The sequence below is a fragment of the Zootoca vivipara genome, chromosome 11 (assembly GCF_965207765.1).
Source record: "Zootoca vivipara chromosome 11, rZooViv2.hap1.1, whole genome shotgun sequence".
NCBI classification, from domain to species: domain Eukaryota; kingdom Metazoa; phylum Chordata; class Lepidosauria; order Squamata; family Lacertidae; genus Zootoca; species Zootoca vivipara.
In genome coordinates this window covers 50842949-50864602 of record NC_142594.1, presented here as the reverse complement: position 1 = coordinate 50864602, position 21654 = coordinate 50842949, and the positions used below count along the sequence as shown (strand labels likewise).

The 21654-nt window shown below is 50.0% G+C and overlaps 1 protein-coding gene across 2 annotated transcripts in view; it reads right to left on the bottom strand.

Annotated features, from left to right (window-relative positions):
* LOC118091861 (mitogen-activated protein kinase kinase kinase 3) overlaps positions 1–21654 on the bottom strand; it is a 94729-nt gene that overhangs the window by 15574 nt on the left and 57501 nt on the right. For both annotated transcript variants that reach the window (XM_060280929.2, XM_060280930.2), the window contains exons 4-9: positions 19857–19900; positions 17291–17390; positions 8803–8916; positions 7056–7167; positions 3642–3775; positions 2107–2180 (exon numbers count right to left, since the gene is read on the bottom strand). In XM_060280929.2, coding sequence (XP_060136912.1) covers positions 2107–2180; positions 3642–3775; positions 7056–7167; positions 8803–8916; positions 17291–17390; positions 19857–19900 — 578 coding nt within the window. The remainder of the gene's footprint in view (positions 1–2106; positions 2181–3641; positions 3776–7055; positions 7168–8802; positions 8917–17290; positions 17391–19856; positions 19901–21654) is intronic.

Here is a 21654-nt window from a genome sequence, read left to right as displayed (position 1 = left end):
TCTTTCTTGTAGTTTGAATCCATTGCTCCATGTCCGCTTCTCTGGAGCAGCAGAAAACAACCTTTCTGCTTCCTCTATATGGCATCCTTTAATATATTTGAACATGGCTATCATATCACCCCTTAACCTTCTCTTCTCCAGGCTAAACATACCCAGCTCCCTAAGCCATTCCTCATAAGGCATCGTTTCCAGGCCTTTGACCATTTTGGTTACCCTCTTGTGGACACGTTCCAGCTTGTCAGTATCCTTCATGGCTTCCAAATGTTTTGGACTATAACTCACATCATCCCTAACCATTGGTCACACTGGCTGGGGACAATGGGAGCTGTAGTCAATAACATCTGGAGAAACACTGCTTGAGAGCAGGGGTCCCCAACATTTTGGGGCCCCAGGGCAAATCTGGAAATCTATGACACTGTTGTGGGTACTTCAAAAAAATGTACCCATTTCAAAGAAGGGAAGGTGGTGATGCTCGCCAAACATTGCCATGCACACTCCAAACAGGACCACAATACCTCAAGGACCGCCTCTTCCCATATTGGCATATTGGCATCCAACACCCTTTTAGAATGTGGCTTTTGGGGGGGGTGTTATTGGGTTACTGCTTTTGGTTTGATTTTGTATGTTGTGTTCTGAGACCTCTGGTAATAGGGCAGTGTAGAAGTTGAATAAATAAGTAATAATAATAAAACAGACGAATAAGGAGGTAACAGCCTCACCCAACAGGTAAAACCCCAACTATACAAGAAGGCCCCCCCCCCGAAAAAAACATCTGGAAGGAGTAGGAGGCCTTGACAGGAGCTAGGGCAGATGTTTGAGGGCCTTGTGAGGCTCACAGGTGCTGCTTTGGGGGCCCCTTAATTTGGGAAGCATTTGAACCAATTCACAAACGACAGACTTGCAAGGCAGGCCAATGATATCACCCCCATTTTGCTGTTCATACGGCAATCTCTGCTGACCAGCCCTTAGACGCAGCAACCATACTTCTCCCTCACCTCCTGGTAGCAACTAATGAAACAAATACTGAACGGGGCATCCTGGCCTGTAGCGCTTTCTCACACCCCGGGAGCAAACGCCAATTAAGTGTAGTGTGGGGAAACGGGAGAGAACAAATGTGACGAAGTCCTGGCACATGTTTCTTTTACTGGACGTTGCCAGGGAGACTTAGGGGGGAGATGAGGGTCAGTGGTATAATAATAATAATAATAATAATAATAATAATAATAATAATAATTTATTATTTATACCCCGCCCATCTGGCTGGGTTTCCCCTGCCACTCTGGGCGGCTTCCAACAGAAAAAAAAAAACCCACAGTAATCTATTAAACATTAAAAGCCTCCCTGAACAGGGCTGCCTTCAGATGTCTTCTAAAAGTCTGGTAGTTGTTTTCCTCTTTGACATCTGTTGGGAGGGCGTTCCACAGGGCAGGCGCCACCACCGAGAAGGCCCTCTGCCTAGTTCCCTGCAACTTGGCATCTCGCAACGAGGGAACCGCCAGAAGGCCCTCGGTGCTGGACCTCAGTGTCCGGGCAGAATGATGGAGGTGGAGACGCTCCTTCAGGTATATTGGGCCGAGGCCATACGTCTCCTGTAACTGTCAGCGAGGGCTGTAGGCCACCCAATTGGTTCACAGCTAAGGTGACATCTGAGGTGGAGGCCTCTCAGCTCATGTTCTTCATCACTAGAGAAACTAGCAGAGACCCATCTTGAGTGCTTGTGGAGGTGACCTTGGCCTTCTAGAGCAGTGCTTCCCAACCTTGTGCCTCCAGCTGTTTTTGGACTACAACTCCCATCATCCCTAGCTAGCAAGACCAGTGGTCAGGAATGATGGGAATTGTAGTCCAAAAACAGCTGGAGGCACAAGGTTGGGAAACACTGTTCTAGAGTATGCAGTTCCTTGCTAAGTGTGCAGGAAAACTTGAGAGAGAGGGTCTTCCCCAACAGATGGTCCTCTCCAGCTTCTGCTTGAAGACCTCCAGTGATGGTGAGGCGCCTCTAGGCTCTCCTCCCATCTTGCCACCTGCCGGACACCATCCAGGCTATGACCTCAAGGACTGGGTGGGCAGATATGGACTCAGCTGTAAAGGGAACCATATCTGACTTACCTGTCTCCAGATCGATCCAGGGATTGACAGCTTGACGAGAGCGAGTCGTTTGGGCTGATGAAAGGCTCCAATAACTTTTTGAGAGGAAAGGAGGAAAGGGGGCACGGGGAGAGAGAGAGAGAAAGAGATAGAGAAAGATGCATTAAAATTTAGAAACAATTAAAGCTCCCCCTTTTTTGGCATCTAGGCGCGCACTGCACATCTGTGCTCGGCTTCTGCCAAAACTCACCCGGAGCGATTTTGGATCTCGTCGTTGTCATGTTAAAAATATGAGAGAGGTCACGATAGCATCACGGAACAAAAAGACCTCACCTTGCCAACGAGAGCGGCCTCCGGGGGCTTTGTAAGGGAAATGGGGCGCTCTCTGGGAAGCCTGCAAGGAGGACAGGACTGCAACAATCCTCTCCCCATTTGTGATTCCTAGCAACTGGTTTTCAGAGGGACGGTGTTTCCCATAGTGCAGGGACCATGGTATAATGCTCCAGCCTTTCAGTTAAGTAGTACGGCGAAGCTTGTGCCAGGGGGCATGCGAATCAGGAGTTGCTGTGCCAGAAATGCTACAACCACGTGCTTTGCATGCACAGGGTCCTGGGTTCGGTTCCTGGAATCTCCAGGTAGGGCTGGCGTGGGGTAGCTCCCTGCCTGAACTCCTAGAGAGCCACTTCAAATCAGTGCAGACCATAGTGAGCTGTGAGGCCCAATGGTCAGATTCGGTTTCCTGTGTTCCTGGGTGGAGGGGCAATAATGGTAGGCCAGCTTCAGTCTAGCCAGAGTGATGTACCATAAGATCTGGATCCCCGGATCTGGAAAGCCAGGTAATGCAAAAAGAGGCCAATTGGGCACTACGGGAGGGTATTAAGACTTGCAGATCGGCCGACTTCCTTCAGCCTGGGCAAATCCAGCTGACTTTCTGTATTGTGGTGCAACTCTGACATGAAGAATTAGTCTGCGATACGCTCCTTCCTGGACCATACCATTTCAGGATGCAGTCCAGGAAAGCATGGGATTTGAACGTTCCCCCGTTTTCAAATAAAAAGCTACCTCCCTGCATGCGGAAGGCTGGCAGTTCAGGGAGAAAGAGACTCTAAAATGATCTTCCTTGACAGGCTAGGTGTCCAAGTGCAAGGCTTTTGGAATAACAATCATAATTAGGATGATGCCGGGTAGTACATTCGCCAAGGCAACCCTTCACTTGAACTGGTCCAGGAGCAGCTGTGCCACATGATAAAATTGGTCCCAAGCAACCTAACCTAAGGGAAATGAGGTTGGAGACCAACATGAGAGTGCTTCAACCTTGGGGACCCCCCACGTTGTTGGACTACAACTCCCATCAACAACGGGCCGTTACCCAACGGTCTGTGTTGACAGAGACACATGGTTGAAGCGCCTCCCTTAGGAAGAACCCCAGGAGGTCAGAGAGAAAAAAAAAACCCAAAGGCTCTGTTTTCGCAAAGGGCACCCATTCACTTTTTGCCTGCTTACACCCTTCCCCAAACAAAGCCAGGCAGGGCAATCGCTTCCAGGCTTTAGCTTACGTTTTGGTCCATCATCTCGGGGATGAATTCCCCTTCGCTGTTGATGCTGGTGTAGGAACCCTGGCGCGCAATCTGCTGCTGCTCTTCGGGGACGCTCCCGGGGGGCGGGGAACTGCGGCCGGTGTGCAGGGAGCCTGCAAAACAGAAAGAGGCCCAGGGATTCAAGTGAAAGTCCCAGGACCATGCAAAGGCGAGCGACTCCGTAACGGCGCGGCACTCAAGAGTCCTGTTTTTAAGTGGAGATGTTGGAGGCAGGGCCTGGGACCTTCTGCAAGCGTTCTCCCGCTGATCCAAAGGGGTTCCCCGATTATCAGCAGAGAAGGGGCGGTGGGGGGGGGGGCAATGCTAAGAGCAAACGTCTCCATACAAATGGCAGCAAAGGAAGCCGTCCCTGTTGGGCCGCAGCAAGGCTGCAATCACACAGAGCACAGTACGCTGCAATGGCTAGGGAGTCAAGAGCCGGGTTCGAGTCCACACTCAGCCACCAAGTTTGTGACGTGCATCCAGAGAGCGACACACAAGAATGCGTTGGTACTTGGGGCTATTAGCGCTAGGCCGTATTGCTATGCGCAATACGATCCTGCTGTTTTGGCTTCTCACCTCCCACCCCCCGGGGAGGGGGAAGGATTTGAATGGTTTTTATGTTACTTATGCAACTGCTGTTATCAATAAAATAAATAAATAAATGGGGGAGGGGCACACACCAAAACAGGTCAGCGATCATCAGCCAAAATCTTCCTCACAGGGTTGTTGTGAGGATAAGACGGGAGGGAGGGAGGAGGCCAATGTATGCCCCCCCCTCCACAAGCTCCTTAGAGATCTAGGAATCTAATCCTCTGCTGCTTGGCTTCCTCCCGCCCTTGATTTCTTTCAAAAGAGAGGGTTAAAGGGCAGAGAGTGGGGGGAGGGAGAGGAATAGTGTCGGACCTGGGAGACCAGGGTTTGAATCTCCACCCGACCACGAAGCTCACCGGGTGTGGCCTTCGGCCACTCACTCCCTTTTCTCAGCCTAACCTACTACGCAGGGTTGTTTGAGGGAGCTAAAGGAGGAAGGGGGAGAAACCAGTTATGCCCCCCCTCGGAGCTCCATGGAGAAAACGGCAGGCTATAAAAGCAATAAACATATTAAGTAAGTGAATAAGATAGGGGCAGAGAAATATGTTGGGTTCTCCAACGCTCCAGCTTATTAAAAAGTACAGCATGTCCCATGAAGAGAGATGCCATTCCAGGCTGGCAGGCCCTGGGGCCTTTCAATGTCCTTTTTCCACGCCGTTATTTTGCAGCCAGATCCCAAAGCTGCTCATCGGAAAAATTGCCACAGTCTTGGCGTCATTCCTCACACAGATCCAGCAAGGGGAAGGAGAGGCTCTGTTCTGCCGAAGTTATAAGGATCCTGAACGGCCGCTGGCCAGTCCTGCAGCTTCGGGTGTCAACAACAGCAGAGCCACCCAAAGCAGGACATCTCATCTGTGCCACACTTTGTGGGGCGCTGGGGTCTCGAACCAGGAACTCACGGGGCTCAGCAGCATGCGCCACCATGGACGTCTGCCACAAGGGGGAGCCGCTCCGTACCTCGTAGCCATTATCCTTGGGTCTCAGCCGCCATCTGTGCAATCGAGCGACCCCTTATAAATCTGACTGCACATATGGTTGCCCCCCCCATGCACCCAAACAGGAGGCTGGATCCTGCCCCAGGTATATGGAAGACTATGGATGTGATCTAGTAATAGCTCCACCTGAGCAAACAATACAGTATTGGCGTGAATGTAAGCCTTTTCCAAATTCCGACCGTGAAAACTTAAAGTGTGGCTTAAATTTGCGACCTTACAAAAATGGGCTTTTACGATATCGCTGCTGAAACAGACATACGCTAAAATGCAACGGGTGTGAGTGCCTGCAGAATTTTGAGGCAGCGACTTATATTTGGCCGTTGTCTCCCCCCCCCCTGAATTTTAAAGGTGCGGCTTATATTCCGGCCAATACGGTATTTGTACACACACACACACTGAAAATTGCACTTATCTTTTTTTTGTTTTCAAAAACCTTACTGCAAAGTATCTGAAACTCTGCTGTAAGACAGGCAAATTCTGCAATTCTGCTTTTCATTTCAAGGGTCGTTTTTCTTCCAAGAGACTGCTATCAAAACTTGAGGTGTATCTCTCCCTGGCCCTCTCCCCCCGCTCCTTATAATCATGAGGACCAGAAAGTTGCTTTGTTTAAAGGAAACGAAATTTTGATTTTCAGTATTTCCTGTCTTGGAGGGCCTATACCGCAGCCGTGAAAGTTTTCCATTCCACCCAGGCATATAATAATAAATAATAATAATAATAATAATAATAATAATAATAATAATAATTGCACTTAATGCCATAGTTATTTATTTAGGACAACTCAGTAAAATCCAGGCCTTGGCCTTCGTAATAATAAATAATAAAGCAGCCCCATAAACTCTGCGTTCAGCAATGGTTGTCCCCATTACAGAAGAACAGGAAGTTTATGGGTTCTGCCAGCAACAAACTGGCACCAGTTCCAAATTCCATTGGGTTATTGGTGTTGGTGTGTGGCAGGGAGAACAGGCTGGCAGTCAAAAGAAAAAACAGCAAAAAAAAAATATTGTTAACTTTGTTTGAGTACAAGAAGCATCTGCAGTGACTCGATGTAACAGCACATTTTGTTTCAGAAAGAACCATCCCAGAATTCTGGGCAAAGTCTCAATGGCAGCGTCGAGGGAGGAAAGCTTTGACAATTAAACAGAAATTATAGGCCCCTGGTTTGTGTCAGCAACTGGGGGAACATGCGGCAGCTGACCCGCTTCTCCAGCAAAGGACTGGGGCATTTGGTGGGAGCAGCTACAGGGAAAACAGCAAGTTGCATCAAGGCATAGCTTGTCGGTTGGGCAACTGGATGGGGTCAAATCTGAAGACCTTGAGAGCAGAGCTGCTGGATGAGGCCCAACGCCTATTTAGTCCAGCATCCTGACATTGGCCAGCCAGATGCATATGGGAAACCGGTAAACAGGCCAAGAATGCATCAACTGTGATTCCCAGAAACTGGTATTCATGCTACTTCTGACAGTGGAGATAGATTTAACTAATCAGATAAATCTCCGGCCACACACCCCTGCCCAGTGACTGTGCTCATCAGATCGGGCACTGCTGAGAGTGTTGAATGCTGAGAAGTGTGCTTAGCTTGCACTAGAAACTGGGCTTTTAGTGTTTTGGCTCCAGCCCCCTGGAATCAGTTGGTTCTTGAAATTAGACAGGGAAATCCATCACTAATGCACTGTTACTGCATCAATGGCATGTTGCAGAATACACTCGGGGAGGGGGCTGGGCGCTGGAGCGGCCCCGTTTTCGGTGGTTGTCACCGCCCTGGCAGACCCTGTGGGAGAAAGAGAAGCTGCGTTTCACCGACCTGTTGAATGCTTCCGTGTCCTTTCTGCATCTTTGTACAGGGACCCCAAGATATCTCCCATCGATTTGGATATCCTCATCTCGTGCTGCTTGCTGTTGTTGGGTTGCAGAGACTACGGAAGGTATGTGAAGAGGGAGCTGTTAGGTTTCAGACTCCTCCGCAGGGAGGGATGCTTAAAATATTCCAGGCATACGCGTGAATGCCAAAGCCCGGGGTCAACTGGGACTCAGTCTCCCGGTCCAAAACATATCACTGGACTCTAATCTGTAGTGGCTGGCGCCCATGGGAACTGGTAGGGCAGAAAGCAGGGAGCCCAACAGTAGGTGGCGCCAAACCCAGCGACAGGCAGAGCCAATTGATTCATTCTCCAATGAAGGAGAATCCACCACTTTCCAAGGTCAGCTGTTCCACGGTCAAACAGCTCCTACTGTCCGAAGGTTCTTCCTGCCTGGTGTTTTATCAGAACCTCCTTTCTTGTAACTTGAACCCATGTGGATGGACAACAACTCCCATTGTCTCTGGCGGAGGGCAGAAGGAGGCTGATGGGGAAATGCTCCCTTTGATCTATGGGTCAGTCATCACCGGCCCCAAGGCTGGGGAGCCTGAGGCATTTTGCTTTGTCTAAAGTGGCTCAGGGAGGCACATGAGGAGACTTGTTCCCCTGCCAGAAATGGTGTTTTCCAGCTTCAAAATACAGTGGTACCCCAGAAGTCGAACGGGATCTGTTCCAGAAGTCCGTTTGACTTCCAAAATGTTCAAAAACCAAGGCGCGGTTTCCGACTGGCTGCAGGAAGCTTCTGCAGCCAATCGGAAGCCACGTCGGACGTTTGGGTTCCAAAGAACGTTCACAAACCGGAACACTCACTTCTGGGTTTGCGGCGTTCGGGAGCCAAAACGTTCGAGTCACAAGGCGTTTGTCAACCGAGGTACGACTGAAATGGCAAGGGGTGTGTGGCTGGACCCGGGCAACCGAGGAAGGTGAGAGAGAGACGGAAAGATTCGGTTCTGGTGGGTGGGAACTAGAGGGTGCAGGCTTGTGTGGAGAAATATCGCACTGCCACACAAAAGTCATGCCATGGGGTTGAATCTAGGGCATCCAAGGGGAAATCCTTCCAGTTAAGCTGAGGAATTAATCGCAATAGCCTTTTTGCCAACCGGGCGCCCTTCAGATGTCTGGAACTAAAACTCCCATCTGCCCCAGTCTGACAAAGTCCCCACCACAACCATTCCCACCTTGGTCTAGGTCAGGCACCCCCAAACTGCGGCCCTCCAGATGCTTTGGCCTACAACTCCCATGATCCCTAGCTAACAGGACCAGTGGCCAGGGATGATGGGAACTGTAGTCCAAAACATCCGGAGGGCCGAAGTTTGGGGATGCCTGGTATAGGTGAATCCTTGGTCTGATTCTGCAAGGAAACACTTATCTCCTTATCCCAAATCCCAAAACAGGCTGGATTTTGCTTGAGGGCTGCTAGATGCTAACAGGACGGCAACTGCATCATGGAAGGGCTATGGGGCAGAGAAAAATGGACTCCAAAGCAGAGCTGAGTGAACAACCCCCCCCCCCGAAACAACCAGATTCCAGTTCTAAGAGGGTGCCCTTGTGACACATTTGCCACGTGATACATCATTCAAACACGCAAGAGCGTTTTGACTCCCTGGGACAAGAGCATCGCCTTTTGCTTTGTACACAAATGGAAGGAGGAGGAAGGGGGGTCGGGTGGGAAAAGCTCAGCCGCTCTCTCACGTTTGTTTTCTTTGCCGTTTTCACAAACACTTTTAGGCTCTTCAGAGAAGGGCTGAGGTCCAAGTGTTCCACTGCCCGGTCCAAGTCTTCCTGGGATTTCAGGGGAATCAGGAGCTGGAAAAAGATTGAACAAACACCGTCGTTGCAGCTGAGTTACAAACAAGAGCAAACAGAGGAAGCCGGAGAGCAGCCGGGGTCTTGGGAACTGGCGGGGAGGTGGGCAGTTAAGACCCGGGGCACGGCAAAAGCAACCCGAGGCCCCCGGCAGAAAATAGCAGCCAAACATCTGGGCGCTTTGACCTTCTCTTCCAAGATAGCATCCCCCCCCCCCGGAGGAATCGGATAAAAGTTATCAAAACAACGGCCTGCGAAAGGGAAGGTGCAGAAGCGCCGCTGGCTCCGCTGGAGGGAAGACCTGTTTGGAAAAAGTAAATAAAACACTCGGGAGACTTGGATCTGAGTTTCAGATGCTACCCAGCAAGACAGCATCCAACTGCTCTTGCGTAGTTTGTCGGTTTAAAAACAAGACAGGCGTGCTTCTTAAAGGCAGCTGCTTCTGAACGCTGGGCTGAGGGGCACGGTCGTGTGCTGGGAGAGAACTCTTAGCATGCCCAAAGAATTAAATCGGTTATTTAATTCATCAGATAATTACAGGTTTCCCTGCAAGCCCCGAGTGTCTAACCACCAAAGAAGCTGCCCGTTGTGTCTCTGCATGATTCCCTGCTCTGGGTTTTGTCTCCTTCCAGGTTTGTTCAGACAAGTGACTGATTTAGAAAGGGGAAGAAAGAGATGGGCTCCTCTGAGAGCAAGGTAGAAGAGTATTTATTTTTGATATAAATACTGCTCCAATTTCAGTTCAGAAAATAGCGTGCTTCAGCTATGCGGTCGAGGAGACACAGATTTTATTTGCGATTATTATTATTAGGAAAACTTCCATCTGTCTAAAATAAACACTGACGGCAGCTCACAATATAATTTAAAAGCAGATCAGTCCACAAAGAGGCAAAATCAACATGCAATTTAAAAACACCAGGGAGAGCAGCTAAAAATTTGTAACGTACAATAAAAATGTATTTATGAGATAGAGGGGAAATTATCACAGAGGGAGAAAGCTGTGTCCCGAAATGCAGGGCGTCTCCAACTTCCCAACCAAATGATTTCTGGTGTTGAGGCTGGGATTCGAATCAGGTCCTCTCCCAGACTAATATATGGATTGGAACTTAATTAAAGAGAGACCTTATAAAAGTGCAGAATGTGAAGCCAGGCCTTTGGCTGATTGGCACGCTATGTCTTTTAAATATGTTTTTTGGGGGTATTGCTTTGCCTCTGGTTTTACTTTTATTATGTATTCTGTGTACTTATTCTGCATTTTAATGTTGTTGTTTTTTCAGCTGAAGAGCGGTATGCAAATTTAATAAAGAAAAAGAACAACGGTTATCCTTAAGATTTTGCACTTCTTCATAATTTGCGATGAAGGTTCTCTGCTCAAAAAAAGGTACTGCGGTGCTTTAAAATACATTTATAATTGTGTGCATGGAGATGAAGTATGTTTTTAAGCATGTGTTTCGTAATAAAATATTTTTAAGAAAACACAAATCCACAGGTAATGCCAAAATGGGACAGAACAGACTTGTGAATATGCATATGAGAAAGCAACATGGAGTTAGTTTTGTGAACAATGGGAGTATTCCACCCATTCCAACTTTGTATTTGAACATTCCTCCCCCCCCCATCAGTCTTGCCTAGAATTTGGACCCGGACTTTGGGGGCAGTTCCCTGGCCGTCCCCCTAACCTCGCCCCCTATCCTCCACCCCCAAACCTACACAGGCCTTCCCAAAAAATGCCTCTGCTTGGAATAAAATGTCCTACGGACTTAGGAGCCTTTCCACCAATGTTCTATGTGGTCCCGTGCCTGGTTATCGAGACGCCAAAAAGAGACGCCGTGTTTGAAAACTTCTTCCTGTGGTCCTTTTGCCTAATGCTTGTGTCTAGCGAGAAGGTTTTCTGCCTCGCCTGCCAACGAAGCTGCTCTTTACATGAACGTTCCCTACCAGACACGGACCTAAATATAGACACACGTAAACCAGAGGGAGAGAGAGAGAGAGTTGGCAGGTTGCAGGCTCAGGAAACGGAGCAAAGCGTTCCTACAGCCGGTAAAACTGAACAGCTAAGTAAATGAGCCAGGGCACCCGTGATGGTGGTGGGGGGGTAAAGGGGGGCATGATTTGCCGCGTGCTGATTCATCACCTTGCTAAGCTTCTCAAGGTTTGAGCCTGTGAGGGTGAAGAAGACAGATGAAATATATTAAGAGAGGTAGAGGGGGTTTGGCCGATGTGCTGCTACTCCCGCTCCCATGCAAAAACATGCGTTTTTCAGCCTGAGAATAAGAAAGGAAGCAGGTTGCGGGGAGTTCTGCAGGTTTCCAAGCGAGATTTACATGGAACTGAGGGGCGGCTGGCTGGGGAGCGGGGAGCCTACCTGAGAAAATAATAAAAGCACCTTGAAAAAAATTTGGATTAGATGACCCAACTCTATCAACAAAGCCACTTCCGCCTTAAAGAAGAGGTGGTGTTGCGGGCTCTCACGGCCTCCCCACGTGCGCAGGGGGTGGTTGGCCAGCCCTGTGCGACTGGGGGATTCCCTGCTGCGTCACTGGCCAGGCCAACTGAAATATACTCGGAGTCGAGAGTGAATTTCATGCTCTTTATTCAGCTCATATTCATCAAGGAGAAGAAGAGAAGACGAATGGCTCTTTTCCCAAAACCATCTGCTTATATACATTATTTACACAATGGGCCTTGCGTGATTGGCTACTTCAGGGCTACACCTGTGGGCCAATTATATTGTGGATTGACTTCTGCCTGCAGCCTGATTGGCTGCTCCTACAGGCCAATCAGGTAGCAGATTCACTTCTGCCAGCCGCCTGATTGGCTGCTCCAGCAGGCCAATCAGGTTGCGGATTCACTTCCACCTGGAGTTGGATTGGGTAGCTCCTGCTGATTCTGAATCCTATTGTTCTAGGATTCAGCTCAGTACATAACACCCCTCCCCTCTAAGTTCCAGTCCTGCCCGGGAAGTTGCATTCGTAGTCCCCAAGGTCTGCTGGCCGCCTCCGTGTGCGTTGTGGCCTGGGGTGTTCCTTGGTCAGGGGTTCTGGTTCTGGCTCGTGTTCCGAGGCTGCTGGCTGTGCCGGGGCTGTCTGGTCTGGCGCCACTGAACCACTAGGTTGTGACTCTGGTTCCGGTGTCCTTCCAGCCTCGGGGCGCCCCTCTGTGCCTACTGCTTCTGCTTCCCCTGCCCACCCCTCTCGCTCTACAGGCCTCACTGCCCTGCTGTCCCCTTGGGACCCCTCTGTCCCGCTCTCCTCCCGGGTTCCTCCTGGGAATCGTCGCCGTAGCTGGTCGCAGTGGCGGCGCCAACATTGCCCCCCTTCCGTTAGTACCTCGTACGACACGGGACCGGTCACCTTGGTGACTGTGGCGGGTACCCATGCTGGGCCTGCCCCAAAATTCTTTGCATACACTGGATCCTGGGCCACAAATGTCCGGGGGTTCCTGCCTTTCCCCACCACTACCTCATCCTGAGCTCTGTCGGGGTGAAGTCGGTCCAGTCTAGTTGCAAGGCGCCGGCCCATGAGTAGTTCAGCTGGGCTCCGGCCCGTCGTTGTGCTTGGGGTGCTGTGCTGTGCTAGAAGAAATGCGGCAAGGCGGTATTCCCAGTCCCCTTGTGTTATGCGGCGGAGGCTGTCCTTGGTGGTCCGCACCATGCGCTCCGCTTGGCCATTGGTGGCAGGGTGGAATGGTGCTGAGCGGATGTGGCGGATGGCGTTCTGCGCTGTGAAGGTCTGGAACTCCTCTGACGTGAATGCGGTTCCATTGTCCGAGACGAGGGTGTCAGGGAGCCCGTGGGTTGCAAACAGCTTACGTAGTACCCGGATGGCTGCCGCCGTAGAAGTGGACGGTACCAGTGCGACCTCCAGCCATTTGGTGTAGGAATCCACCACTATGAAGAATGTTTTTCCCTGGAAGGGGCCAGCGAAGTCCACGTGCAAGCGTGACCATGGATGTCGGGCGGACTCCCAGGGCTGGACTGGGGCCCTTGGGGGATCCGGGCGGGATTCTTGGCAGGTCTGGCAGTGTTGGACCCAGGCCTCTATCTCTCTGTCAATCCCCGGCCACCACACATAACTCCTGGCAAGGGCCTTCATCCTCACTACCCCTGGGTGTGTCTCGTGTAGGGCTGTGAGGACCCTTTTGCGGAGGGGCTGGGGAACAACAACCCTGCTTCCCCATAACAGGCACCCCTTGTGGGCCGACAGTTCATGTTTGCGGTTTGTGTAGCCAGCGAATTCTGGCCCGGGGCTGCTGCTGGGCCATCCTCGCCACACCCAGTCCAGGACCCGGGAGATGACCCTATCTTTTGTGGAATGGTGCGCAACTTCTTGTGCCTGAATGGGTCGGTCGGGAAGCAGCTCCAGGGTCATAACCTCTTGCGCAGGCGCTGGGTCGGGGCCTGTTTCTGGTAGTGGTAGCCTGCTGAGTGCGTCTGCGTGGCCCATCGCCTTCCCAGGGCGGTGGATTAGTGCATACTGGTAGCCGGCAAGGAAAATTGACCACCTGAGGACACGTGGAGACAACACTTGGGGGGTCTGCTTCTCGGGGGCAAACAGGCCAAGCAACGGCTTGTGGTCAGTCACTATGGTAAAGGGCCGCCCGTACAAGAAATCATGGAATTTTTTTACGCCCTTCACGATTGCCAGACCCTCCTTGTCAATCTGTGAGTAGTTTCGTTCGGCTGCAGCAAGCGTCTGGGAGAAGTATGCCACCGGCACCTCTCTTCCATCCGGGAGTTGGTGTCCCAGGACAGCGCCGATGCCATAGGGAGAGGCGTCGCATGCCAGCACCACTGGCAGCCTCTCGTCGAAGTGTGCCAAGACCGAGTTCGAGACGAGTAAGTCCTTGACTGCCTGGAATGCGGCCCTTTGTCGCTGGCCCCACACCCAAGGGGCCCTTTTATCTAGGAGTCTGTGTAGGGGCTCCGCTACCGCTGCCTTATGGGGAAGGAAGGCATGGTAAAAGTTCAATAGTCCCAAGAATGACTGAAGTTCGGGCTTGCTCTTGGGCGCTGGGGCCTCACAAATGGCCCGTACCTTGTCACCGGTTGGATGGACCCCTTCTGCGTCCACCTTAAATCCCAGAAAGTCCACCTGCGGCACTCCCAGTAAACACTTTTCCCGCTTCACCTTGAGGCCCGCCGTCTGGAAACGGTGCAGGACGGAGCGGAGGCGGTCCTCAAATTCCTCTGGTGTGGGCCCGGCGATCAGTACATCATCGAAGAAGGGGGTGACGCCAGGAATCCCTTTAAGGAGGGAGTCCATTAGATTCTGGAATATGCCTGGTGCCACGCTAACGCCAAATTGCAGCCGCTTTACTCTGAATGCCCCTCTGTGCGTCACAATCGTCTGAGCCTCTGCTGTGGCTTCGTCCACAGGCAACTGTTGATACGCTTGGGCCAAGTCCAGTTTGCCAAAGATTTTTGACCCAGCCAGGGTGGCGAGGACATGGCTGACCACTGGCACTGGGTATGCATGGGCCGTGAGAGCCTTGTTTATGGTGCATTTGTAGTCTGCACAGATGCGGACCGAACCGTTAGGCTTGACGGGTGTGACAATTGGAGTTTCCCAGGGGGCGTTGGGCACCGGCTCCAGCACTCCTTGCTCCACGAGCCGGTCCAATTCCTCGTCTATGCGGGGTTTCAGGGCGAACGGGACCCGGCGAGCCTTGTGCCTGATGGGTCGTACAGCGGGGTCTAGCTGTAGGGCAATGGGGGGTCCTGTATATCGTCCCAATGCCCCATCGAAAACCCCTGGAAACTCTTTGCATATGGCGTCCACGTCCACTTGTAAGCTAGTGCGGTTCACCCCGGTAACGGCTAGCCCCAGAGGTCCAAACCATGCCAGTCCCAGTAAGCTAACGTAGGGGCCCTTAACTACCAGCAAGTCCAATTGTTGCTTTCGCCCTCGATATTGCACCCTGAAGGTCCCCACCCCCATTGTAGGGACCTTACGTTTCTGGAAGTCCCGGAGGGTGAATGGGGCCGGCCTTAGTTTGGGACCCCCATTAGGGCACAGTTCCCTTAATGTTCGGGCCGAGATTATGGATAGAGTTGAACCCGTGTCCAGCTCCATGCGGCATGGGGCTCCCTCTATCTGTACCTCTATATAAATTTTCTCTGTGCTGGGATGGGGCAACTGGAATACCTGGTAGTCCGTGATCTCCGTCGAGTTGCCTTGGTGCATGGTGCCGTGTGACCTGGGGCTCCTGGGTCGGTCATCTGATGCTTGTCGACGGGTGAGTCGAGCCCGACACACCCGGGCGATGTGTCCCAATTTTCTGCACTGCCTGCACTCTGCGTTGCGGAAACGACAGGTCCTCCTCTCGTGGTTCTCCCCGCAGCTTGCACAGTTCCCTCCTTCTCGTCGAGGCTGCTGTGGTGTGTGTGCTGCTTGAGTGCGCCGCTGTACTCGGTGTACTTCCTCCCTGTCAGATTCGGATTCGTCAGTGAGGTCTTCGTGGTAGACCCTCGGTTGGGATGGCGGGGCCGGTCGTGCCTCTTGCGTTGACCTCTCGGCGGCTTCGGTTGCCAGGGCTTCCTCCAGAGCAATCTGGAACGTGAGGTCTTTTTTGGCGTAGAGGCGTCGTTGCAACATCTCGTCCCTCAGGCCACCGACGAGGCGGTCACGAAGCATGTTCTCCAACTCTGAGAAGTTGCATAACCGGGCGGCTTGGCGGAGGGAGGTCACAAACCCAGTTATGGTTTCCCCCGGGGCTTGCCGCTTTGCGTAGAAGGCATTTCGGCAAGCTACCACCGAGGGCTGTGGTGAAAAGTGCTCCTTCAGCCGTTCCATTATTGTTTTGTAAGAGACGGTAGCGACATCACTAGGTGCAAGGAGAGCCCGGGCGATTACAAACGTCTCCTCTCCACAGACGCTGAAGAATGTCGCCCTCTTCATGGCATCGTTGGTGACTTCTTTCGCTTGCAGGAGGAAGTTGAAACGGGCGGCGTACCCTTCCCAGTCTCCTGATGCTGGTTTGAATGGCAAGAAGCTGCTGTCGGTTGCCATTCTGGGTTCCTTGGGTCCTGGAGCTGAAGCCTGGATGCACGGTGCGATGCAGCGGTGCAGCAGGTGGCGGTGCTGCGGTGCAGTGCGTGGTGGCGGTCAGCTCAGCAGGATCCCACCTTCGTCGCCAGTGAAATATACTCGGAGTCGAGAGTGAATTTCATGCTCTTTATTCAGCTCATATTCATCAAGGAGAAGAAGAGAAGACGAATGGCTCTTTTCCCAAAACCATCTGCTTATATACATTATTTACACAATGGGCCTTGCGTGATTGGCTACTTCAGGGCTACACCTGTGGGCCAATTATATTGTGGATTGACTTCTGCCTGCAGCCTGATTGGCTGCTCCTACAGGCCAATCAGGTAGCAGATTCACTTCTGCCAGCCGCCTGATTGGCTGCTCCAGCAGGCCAATCAGGTTGCGGATTCACTTCCACCTGGAGTTGGATTGGGTAGCTCCTGCTGATTCTGAATCCTATTGTTCTAGGATTCAGCTCAGTACATAACACCAACCAATCTGGTTGGTCTGGGGGTGTGGCTTTCCGATAAAGGCAGGACGCAGCTGGGAGATCTCTCTCTCTTTCCGGCTTCCAGCTGCTCCGGTTTCCCCACCCTCCTGCCCTTTAAGGTTTTCATCTCTTTTGACCTTGCTATGGACTTCGGTTGGTCGCCATTGAGGGGCCTGGTAGGAACTTTTCCACATGGCAAATTGGCACCAGCCACTTGGTTTTCGCCTACCTCACAGCAAATTGTCACAACTTTTAAGATTTGGCGGTTAGGCATTGGAATATTTCTGGAGAAGAGAAGAGGGGAGGCAGCGGCATCACCTGCCCCCCATATTGAAGGGTATTCCATTAAAGGATTCCAGGGGGCGTGGTCCTGTCCGAAGCCTAGGGAGGTTAGGGCCTAAGGCACGACCCCTATCAGTGACCCCCAGGGGAGCTCCTAGTTGATGTGCATTGGCAGAACTCCCCCAACTGGTGGTTAACCCTTCCCGGACTCCCTGCAGACGGGCTGGAGTCAGATATAGTCGGTTAGATCCAATGCCTAAGCCATCATCTGTAACAAATAAAGTTGTGGCCTTTTTTAGCCTGTTAACCTTAAATATTTGTGCCATGTGTCATTATCCCCCTGTCGCGGGGATTCGAACCGCCGACCTTCTGATCGGCAAGCCCTAGGCTCTGTGGTTTAACCCACAGCGCCACCCGCGTCCTAACAAGATATATACACAGTTTAATTTTAAAAAAAACAAAAACCAACCAACAAGCTCTAGGGAAACTATCTTAGTTTGCTGTAACCCACCTTGCAGAGAGGAGATTGTTTTAAGCACACACACATACATACATACATGCAAGCAAGCAAACCAACCTCGTTGTTGGCGTATTGCAAGTCCATCATCTGCCCAAACGCGTCCATGGCTTTCTGCAGAACTTCTTTGAACTTAACTGGCCTCTGGAACTGCATAATCCTGCAGGGAAATAATAGGCGTTTTGTTATTTAAAGTGTCACTCTGCCTCTGCTCAGTAACGTGGAGCAGCAGGGCATTCTTCCATTGCTTTCACTTTTCTTTGGGATATTTCCCAGTTTGTAAGTGGCAATGGACAAGGATGGAAAGGCCGTAGCTCAGTGGCAGAGCATTTCCTTGGCATGCAGAATATTCAACCCCCTGTCCAAAATCCTGGAGAGCTACTGCCAGTCAGTGCAGACAATACTGCGCTAGATGGACCAACGGTCTGACTCAGGATAAGGCTAATGAACGCATGCCATTTGCTCATACAGTATTAGGCAAGACAGGTGGTTTTCAAAGTATTTTTCTTTGCTTGCTAAATACAAGTAAAAATACAGTGGATGCTTGGGTTGCGAACGTGATCTGTGCAGGAGGCACGTTCGCAACCCGCAGCGCTGCATCTGTGTACGTGCGATTTGGTGCTTCTGCGCATGCGCAAAGTGCGATTTAGTGTTTCTGCGCATGCGCGATTGCCGGAACCCAGAAGTAACCCGTTCGGGTACTTCCGAGAATGGCACGGGATGCAACCTGAAGCGTCTATAACCCGAGGTATGACTGTATAAGCTGTGTTGGATCAATGCAAAGTGATGGATTTCTCATGCAGATTAATCTATGCAAATTGATCTAATTTGCACATGCGAGCCAGAGTGATTTAGTGGTTAGGGTGTTGCGCTTGGACTTGGGGCAGCACGGTTCAAAAACCCACTTGGCCATGAAGCTGCCTTGAGCCAGCCACTGCCTCTTAGCCTAAGCTGTTGTAAGGATAAAATGGGGAGGGGGAGAACGCTCTATCGCCTCTTGGGGGGCAGGTGGTATATAAATGTAAATACATACAGGTAAATGTAAAAAGGTAAAGGTAAAGGGACCCCTGACCATCAGGTCCAGTCGTGTCCGACTCTGGGGTTGCGGCGCTCATCTCGCTCTATAGGCCGAGGGAGCCAGCGTTTGTCCACAGACAGCTTCCGGGTCATGTGGCCAGCATGACAAAGCCACTTCTGGCAAACCAGAGAAGCGCACGGAAACGCCGTTTACCTTCCTGCCGGAGCGGTCCCTATTTATCTACTTGCACTTTGATATGCTTTCGAACTGCTAGGTGGGCAGGAGCTGGGACCGAGCAATGGGAGCTCACCCCATTGCAGGGATTCGAACCACCGACCTTCTGATCAGCAAGCCCTAGACTCTGTGGTTTAACCCACAGCACCACCTGGGTCCCTACAGGTAAATGTAGTGGTATTTTAAAAAAACTCTTTGAGGTTTTTGGTGGTATATAAATGTAATGCATATGGATAAATGCAGTGGTATAAAAAATGCTTTGAGGTTTTTTTGTTTTACAATCAGTCTGTATATAAATTTCACGAAATAAGCAAAAATAAATAACCATTGTTGTTGTTATCTGCATCAGATTCCCCCCCCCCCAGGAAACTCACGTCAATGCTGATATTGTGCATGTTTTTTTACAAATGACAGCAAGTTAAGTGGGCAGTGGAATTAGAATCCAGGTTATTGAAGACTGCCCAGAATTGTGACCTGACCTCCCCCAGCCAAGCCCTGTTACTGGAGCTTACAAGGTCCTCATAACCCCGCCCCTTGTCAATTTTGAAGGCATAAAAATCTCCCTGGGCAGAAGGCAAAGCTGGAAGGTTTACAAGGAGCCTGACACCAGGTGTATTCTCGATGGAAACCACACTGCCCCGTTGCTGGGTTACGTCAAAGCAGAATAAGGCCCCTGTGCCTTCCGTAAGAGCAAGGGTTAATTAAGTAGTTAATTTCTATTTTTATATACAGTATATATAAAAAATTATTGAAATTATAAATTAAAACTTACAAATCAAATAAAATGTCCAAGTTAATTTCTACTTTTATTGTTATTATTAATAATAATTAAATTTGTTGGCGGCTCTTTATTTTGCCCAGGGCAACCCAAAGCGACTTACAACCAAATTAATTGATTAGTTAAAAGTTAGCTGCAAGGAGAGCTTGGGTAGGTCTCATCAACAGTTGAGAAAAGCTGCACTCAGTTCTTAATGGATATTCAACAAGATTTATATACAGGTTAATATATTGGCTTATATAAATTAATACAAAATATTTAAAGAATTGTCTAAATAATTATAATCAACAGACTTTAAAAAAAAAAGTCAACGGGATGCAATTATGAAAATATAGATGAAGCCACCAGTTCTGAAAAGCAAATATACATAACAAAATTGCATGCAATTAAATTAAACTCAACCAGTCAATCAGTTTTAAACAAATTAGCATATTGTTAGTATGGGTTACTCCTTTCCGTTTTTAAGGATCCTGAAGGACGGGGAGTTTCTCTCTATACGTGTGAACAATTAATGGAAGGGAGAACGACTCTGGGCTTTATACAATTTAACGAAAAACAATGACACACATTAGTCTTTATGCAGCCAGAGAAGGTACCTTTTCTCTCCATCGTGGTCAAATTTGATCCTCGCATTCCGCAACTGAGGAACAAAAAGAGATAGAAACTCATTAGCTACAGAGCCGATGTAGCATAGTGGCAAAAAACCCCTGGGCTACACAAATCTGGACACCCCCCCCAGACCCAAATCTCCACTTTACAGTGCTCTCACTAGATCTCTCTTACTCTTAAGTGAGTCTCTTACTCTTAAGTGAGCCGACCTCGGCCTCAGTCTGCCTCCCCTCCATCTGCAAAGTGGGGAGAATAATAGCAAGCTGCCCTGCAGGGTTGCTTAGAAGCTCCAAGGTGGATAAAGTACACCAAGCACTTTGAACATTCTCTGAAGCAGGGATGGGGAACCTCTGGCCCCTTAGACGCTGCTTGACCCCAACTCCCATCAGCCTCTGCCATAATGGCCAATGGTTAGTGGTGAAGGGAGCCGCAGTCCAAGAAAACCTAGAGACCCAACACGGAAGAAAACTGTTGGTTGAGTCCAACCCCCGCCAGCCCCAGGTAGTCCAGCCAATGTCTAGAGATGATGGGAGTTGTAGCTCCAAGTGGTACAGGACCATTCTGGACCAGAGATCTCTTTGCTGGGCTTCCAGGAAAGAGTTCTAGAGTTCTAGAAGGAGCAGATGGCCAAAGTTTGTAAGCCTTTAAGGGATGGACCACGGACAAAGTCCTGCTTCCCAACACACCCTAGAGATGCCGTCCTGGGGTTTTGTCTCTCCACTTCATAGGCACAAGCAGTCGGGTATATTTCGGCTTCTCTTGGTTTCTCATTTTTTCTAGACTTAAATTCAGTTTTCCACATTGCCGCGTAAGTTTGCAATTCACAATTCTTTTTAAAGTCCTCATGAAAATCCACCAGCAGTGCAAATTTCTTCTAATATGCAACCCCCCCCCCCTTGCAATTTCTCCTAATACACAATTATTATTTTTTGCACAGCAATTTTTCCTGGTGTAATGCAACTTTGTATGTTTTTTTAAAATGCACATGTCTTTATGCATATTTTATATTATTTAAGAATATGCATATACTGTATTCCTTCATTGTGGCAAAATGTCTAAGTGTTTTACATTTACCCTAGCAAATGTGTATTTTTGTGGACATTACACGGCTAGAGAAATGCACTGCAAATTTCGAAGCGGTGGCTGGTTTGCATGAAATTTCAGAAAGTCTGGGTTAGGTTCAACACGAACTGAATTTCCCCCACATCCCTAGCAAGCGTACACATTTATTGCAGCCTGAAACTGAGCAGCAAAGCCCATTGGTTGGAGGGCCTCGCTATTAATAGATTTTTTAAAATAAATAAATAAATACAAAAATAAATTACAGCCTCATCTCTCTCCTCCCTTCCTTTATTTTCTGGATGGGGAAAAAATGTATTCCCTACGCTGGATAAAGCAGGGCTTGGAAAGATCAGCCACACGTTGCTTACTATCAAATAAGGAGAATTCCTAGATGGGAGAGAGAGGGGTGACGTCTCTTCCTGAAAACGCTCCTTATCTTTTACTCGTATTTTGCCCAGAGCGCAGTTGGCAGTTTCCATGCTCCCATCCTACACTTCCTCAGGGTTTTGAAGAACTTGAAAACTGCCACTATTTTGTGATGTTCTGGTTACTGATACAGCTTTTAAAAAGAAAAAAAAAACCACAAGGAGGGTGGCAACACGAGAATGGGCCTTCTCTGCAGTGGCTCCCCATTTGTGGAATGCTCTCCCCAGGGCAGTTCGCTTGGTGCCTTCATTATACACCATTAGGCGCCAGACAAAAACGTTCCTTTTTAACCAGGAC